Below are 6,336 nucleotides of genomic sequence, written 5' to 3' on the forward strand. Positions count from 1 at the left end.
GAATATTGACTTACTTGATTACCATTTGATGAATGCGAATAGCAGGCAGGGAGAGATTTCACCTTCTTTCCAATTTATTCCTTCATGTCATGATCAAGATTTGTTTCTAACAAGTCCATTCTGTACAGAAGATGAGAGTTTTTAAATTAATAGCAAAAAGTATCCTAAACTAATTACCTTCTTCATTACTTTGAATTTTGCCATTATTTGTTATAGTTTTCATACACAATTCGAATTTCATAATTTTCAAACCCAATTTTTATCCATTAAAAGTAGCACGGAATCACAGAATATCTTGATTTGGGTAAGAATCACAGAATATTATGGTTTGGGTAAGAATAACTATTGTCTGAAGAAAACAGCAACTTTGCATTGATACCTGGTATATGTCATGGCTAACAACCAGAATAAAATAAATATTTCAAGTTCATTATTAATATTTAATTCTGTGATTAAAACAACATGAAAATGAAATAGAAACAACAATAAAAATTAATTGGCGCTCCGGGGCGACTTCGTTGATTCCAGTGGCGCATTTGCTTTTTTAGCTGCAGGAAAAACCTGCAGCACCACATCATTTGAAGATCTTGATCTGCCAATGTCCCCTCTCTTATAAAACAAAATGTAGGGTGTCTCCAGAGGCTCCAATAAATCCAATGCATCGCCAGAACACTTCGCAACACGACTATCGTCAAACTTAAACCAGTCCGTTTCGTCTTTGACCAAGGCGTAATAATGACCAAATTCAACGCCAGAACCACAGTGAACAATGTCTGCATGAATGTTATAATAGTGTTCTGCTAGATTGAAATGTTCATCTATTTCGAACCTTTCAAAGAGTTTCTTGTTTCCGTTGGAGGTTGAGTCTTGTTTGAATATATTTGTAAGGAATATTTGCTTGCATGTTCCTTTGACTGATGGTTCCATCTTCCTTTCAGTGCAACTTTTTTCGGAGAGCACAATTATCTTGCTTTACATAATACTATGCTCCTTCTTCATTTTTCATTTCACCATTTTCATTTAATTGTTCACATTTATACCATTAGTAATTTTATGGCACTGACGTCAAATACGTTGTCATCCGGCCTGGACACCAACGTAGAGAGCCGTCAATTCCAGGTTTCCTTTTTGTAATTGAGCACTTTCTCGTGAACAGCCTGTCCATATCGGCTGAATCCAGGCAGTGTTATTTGTCAATTGAATTTGTTTAAATTGCGTGTGCGATTATTGCATCAAAGGCAAATATAGGTAAACTGAGAATCGAACATGCCATTCTTTTGATTTTTGACTAAAGGAATAGGCATATTTCCAAAAAACATCTTCAAGTTTTGGGCAAGATGACTCAGCTCACTTTCTATAGATAGATAGATGATTAATGAATGACCGTAAATAGTGGAAATTACCATGAATATATTATGTATCTATAAAATATATCTTCGACTATTTTCGTAACATCTTCTGCTGTTTTCATAACATAAAATCTACTACTAAGCATGAGAATGACCGTACAACACAGGTCTTGTTAGTTTGGTGACAAAGTACTCTATCTAGTCGACTTCGTGCGTCACAAACACACTATGAAACAGAGAATATAACTCTGCTAATTGACATACCATTTATCAATTCCATAACAGTATGAAGTTCGCCGCGTCAGCTATTAGTTATACATATTCCATTAGTTTTTGGAAAAGTATAGGAAAAGAAGTTGATCATCAGAGAAAACATACTATTTAGAAATCATAAATTACACTTAATAACTACCTAATTCGAATTCGATGATGATTTGATACAGAAAAGATACAAACAAAAGCACTACAAGCAACACATTAACTAATAAATAATTCATTTAATTCATTCATCCGGAGTATATGCACTTTCTTCGTCAATCTAGGGTAAAAGATGATTCACATTCAATCGTATAGTTAGCAGGAACTAACTTCTGAGTAATATTCAAGAATGTCTCCAAGGGACACATTACTTCGCATCCGTTTAATTGTTTTTCTTCATAGTCTTCCCCGGCTGATTTAGAATGAAGAATCTACAACATCAATTCATAAAATTATCTATATACCTATATATTTGGAGCAACAGCGTGTTTATACCTATTACCTTGACAGCGTAGTCATTTTTATCTGGAAAATGGTGTAATTCGATCACCACAGACGAACTGTAGTTTGGAAAATGTGGCTCAAATAAGTTAAGTACTTTTAGTATATTGACAACATTGTAGTCATGACCAGAATAGAGGTACATTTTTCGTCGTGAAGGCTCCAAGATGTTCTTGGATTTGGCGACCATGTGTTTCACAACCTGCTGAAGAACTCGTCCTACAAAAGAAGTAGATTTGATAACTTCTTCTTACTTCAGTCGATGGCTTTGGCACTCTAGGCTATTTGGCCAAAGGTACTAATCACACTGACAAGGGATTTATCAAGTTTTTTATCATCAGCTGAAGGTGATTGAAGAAGCTCAATATAGGAGAATGATATAAAAAGAACATCTTACCTCCGTTAAGTTTTCTCATAGAAGGTGTGAAATTCTCGAGTTCGCCTCTTTTGATGGCAAACTCCGTCACTACTCCAGGAAAAATTCTCTTTGTCCATTCTGGCAACGTCAAATTCATTGTGTACTCAGCGTTTAAAGTGTGGAAGATTCCAAATACATCTTCAACCGTTTTATATTCCTTGCCGGCATGTTTGCTGATATATTCCAAAGAATCATGATGTTGCTTCAGAAACGAAATTGAGTCGTTAGACTGAAGAACGTCTTTGTATTCTCTACCATATTTAGTGCAGTATTTGTTTGGCCTTATCAACAGCTGTTGAATGAAAGAAAAGTGAGTTGGGCTAGAGAAACAAAAAGAAAAAGAACAAGTTGATATTTTTGAGGTCTGAAAGCTTTTTTTATTGTCTATGAATAATCAAAAGGTTTTGTATTCAAGCAAAAACTCACAATAAATTTGTTATGGATTTTTAGGAGGTATCGACCAATAGAACTTACACTAAAAAAAAAAATTAGGAAACCAATATTATTTGTTACATCCATAAGAAAATGGACCATTCATCAGAGGAAATTCGAAGTTGTTTCAAAAAATGGTTGTGATGCCACTGCCATTGGGACTTACCCCCCTTATCCTCGTTTCAAAATATATATACTTTTTGCAAGTAAAGCAGAAAAAAGTGCACGATTGAATATAGGACATACCTATTCAATGAGTCCTACTCAATCAAATCTCTTCAACCAAAATTTCAAGTATGAAATCTTCGTTGTGGAATATGAAATGCTTTTCAATTTCCGAACTAAACATCAAATCGACCTTAAGCAAGTTGGCAATGTCGCACGAACAGTCAAAACAATAAGAATACAAGAAGAAGATTAAATCAAGCAATAGGTTTTACAATGTTGCCAAGTTCATGAAAGTTAGTGACATTAAGGCCATCAGTTTCACTCGAATTTGAAAAAAGTATGGACAAAAAAATTGTTTAAAATATAAATAGAGGTAGTTTTCACCTATGCGATTGTCCTAATTTCAGTGTAAATGTCATCATATCACCACTCAGTGATATTTTCATTTCAAAGTAGCCAATCGAGATTCAATATTATGAAACTAAATGAAACCAGTTATCATTTGAGAACACTTAACAAAATAACACCTAACAAGGGTATTAACCGATTCAACTTACGTAATCTTCATCGTACTTTTCGTACTCAACAGGAACAGGTAACCAAGGCAGATCCTCATCCCACATTTGAGAAGGAGCAGGAGGAAATAGTCCGGCTAAGAGTAATTGAGCTGACATTTTCGTTCTGGAATAATCCGTACTGAGAGGACGAATCATGTCGGTGTAGAATATTTCACCCAGTAGGGTATTGTACCTCTTTCTCAACATCTTGCCTAGTTTGTATTCCTGTTTTTTACCCTCCTGAAATAGCGTTAAAAATAACGAAAGGATTCATTTCATTGGATAGAAAGAAATAAGGTGAAATTGAAAAGTTGACAATAAAACGTGTTGAGAAGGTGTGTTTTTTTTTCGAACCAATACAATTTTTGAAAGGTGTCTTCAATTTCAGACTGTTTTTGTAGGTATACTTTGCTACTTACATTTGTTAGTTCTCCGTAGCCCATAGGCAGAAAAGCATCCAATTTATAAGGATCATTGGGATAGAGGTCAATGGCGGCTGGTGTTCTAGCGCCGTGCCTGAAAATCTAATAACAAACTCAAGATTTATTTCCAAATAAATCAATTGAAGCTAATGTAATATGAAAACTATTTGTGTTACCGTTTAGGAGTGGTTTAGCCTAGCACCACTGACCAAATTTTGACCTAATTTTAACTGTCAGACTTCTAATTTGCGACTTTATCTTCTTTTCCAAGTTTTTTTGTACTTATTACTTTTGTAATTGTTTTATGTACAACTTGAAATGACATTTGTAAACACTCTTGTGTCTTAGCACCAATAAAGAATTTGAAATAATGAACCCTGAAACATCGGACAATTCGATAGGTGTTAAAGGAAGAGGTGAATATGAATTTCTAAACCAAGATGACAATCAAAATAAACAGCACAAATTGTGAGAATTCTGGGTTGATATCATTGCTGAATGGAACTCAGCCATCAGTTTATCTTCTGGATTGGGTCTTCTGTCTATCCTATAGATGGCGTTTTCATAGAAGTTTTACAATTAGGAAGACTTTCATTTCGAGTAACCAACATGATTTCTGTGGAAAGTCTAATGGAATTGGAAAATATTTTTTCATTATTCAAATTAGAAAGTCATCAATCCTACGGATTTTTCCCATGATCAAATATCAGACTTGTCGGTTTGACAACTTGAACTAATTTGTTAACTTTGACTAGCTATATTTACCTAATGGAAATGTGCAGTTAACTCTCCGTAGTACGATTGCAAAAATTATGGTGTTTTGACATTTACTACAGTTTGAAAACTGTCATCACATACATATTTCCAACACAGTACTGTTCCCATAAAAAATTTGAAGTTGTGAATGCCGAGTATACTTCATAATCTACCATACTGATCATAGTTCATCCCCTGATGACGCCAACGACGCGCGTCGATAAAAATGATGCTCTGGTGCAATCCTATCTGAAATTTTGACTGCTTAGATGTTTTCTTTGAAATTGTATATTGAGTATGTCATTATTTTTGGGGGAAATATTCTTTGAACGTTACCCTTCAACTATCCATGAAGGTCCAAGAAAAATCATCAAACTTGTTCAAAGAGAATAATTTCTTTTTGGATTACGAAATATTTCACAACATACAATTTCTTACAGAAGTATTTTTATCTTTTATTTTGGTAATCGAATCTCATATATATTAATATTATAAAACTAATTAATAATGATAAAATTTACACCATTTCGGCAATTCAAAACAAAATTATTTTTAGCTGCCTCCCTTTTTCACAAATCAGAATTGAAAGAAGATCCTTTCCAATTATTTTTTGAGAGGTCGATACAGAAGCTGAAAGAATCAACAATGTCCTGTAGTTTTAAAATATTTGAATAGATTAGAATATATTAGATATCTAGAGGCCCTTTTCTAGTAAATTCCGAATACAGATCTGCTTTTTAGTAGTTTCTTGACAAAGTATTTGGCTTTATCAGTATTTATATGCTTACCACATGTACTAATTCAACAGTGTCACTATCAGACTGCCTAGAAACCCCTATACACCAAGCCAAAAGTATAATGAAAATAATTCGTTCCATCTCGTTGAAAACTCGCCGAAACACTGTAGTCTCCGCGGATGTAGCTGAACTTCAACAATACCTGGTATGCGATATTTTATCTCGTTATGACTTGCGACCCGTTCAACTTATCAACGACCTTTCAATTACGGAAGATACAAATCAGACGCGTCTCCGAGAATTTCCTTTTTACGTTTGTTGGAAATTATTCCATCAATGTGATAGACCACGTTTCATGGTTGACAAATGTTCGAATAGGTATATATAAAGCTCTGCTTCATGTGAAATTTTATGTACCCAATCTAAGAGATGAATCAATTGTTCATGACTATGCAACACGAAATAGATATATATTAACTATTCCAAAACATAAAACATCGACATTCAAGGAATCACTTGAATATTGGCATAATATTATTCAATACGAGGTTTGTTCAAAAAATAGGGTGAATGTTTGAATTTCGCGGGCTACCAAAAACGAGAACTTCTCGATGGTTCTTGAGCAGTATTTGGTCCTGTTTGAACATGACAAACCGGAATTTTTGCGTCGATATGCGACAATCACTTCACTCCTGAATCAAAATGATCGTCATCTGAATGGAGAGCAACTGGTGAACC

General features: G+C 34.3%; 2 protein-coding genes across 3 annotated transcripts in view; both read right to left on the reverse strand.

Annotated features, from left to right (window-relative positions):
* Positions 1-400, reverse strand: part of Csgalnact (Chondroitin sulfate N-acetylgalactosaminyltransferase) — a 337,563-nt gene extending 337,163 nt beyond the window's left edge. Inside the window, exons 1-2 of the mRNA XM_074177577.1 lie at positions 178-400; positions 15-120 (exon numbers count right to left, since the gene is read on the reverse strand). The gene's annotated coding sequence lies outside the window, so the exon portion shown is untranslated. The remainder of the gene's footprint in view (positions 1-14; positions 121-177) is intronic.
* Positions 401-1,709: 1,309 nt separating this feature from the next.
* On the reverse strand, positions 1,710-5,861 carry LOC111503527 (venom acid phosphatase Acph-1). Of its 2 annotated transcripts, none has more exons than XM_023157856.2 (6): positions 5,650-5,861; positions 4,103-4,207; positions 3,684-3,923; positions 2,506-2,818; positions 2,110-2,327; positions 1,710-2,038 (listed from the first exon to the last, which is right to left on the reverse strand). In XM_023157856.2, exons 1-6 carry the CDS (start codon positions 5,737-5,739, stop codon positions 1,883-1,885), a joined length of 1,122 nt encoding a protein of 373 aa, XP_023013624.2. In that variant the 5' UTR covers positions 5,740-5,861; the 3' UTR covers positions 1,710-1,882. The 2 variants fall into 2 exon arrangements, with proteins under 2 accessions (XP_023013624.2, XP_074033682.1); XM_074177581.1 differs by lacking the exon at positions 5,650-5,861 and adding an exon at positions 4,326-4,465.
* Between the last annotated feature and the right edge of the window lie 475 nt (positions 5,862-6,336).

The sequence above is a fragment of the Leptinotarsa decemlineata genome, unplaced genomic scaffold (genome assembly GCF_025532065.1).
Source record: "Leptinotarsa decemlineata unplaced genomic scaffold, Ldec_3_MD MMD2_tig00002974_RagTag_RagTag, whole genome shotgun sequence".
In the NCBI taxonomy this organism is placed as follows: Eukaryota; Metazoa; Arthropoda; class Insecta; order Coleoptera; family Chrysomelidae; genus Leptinotarsa; species Leptinotarsa decemlineata.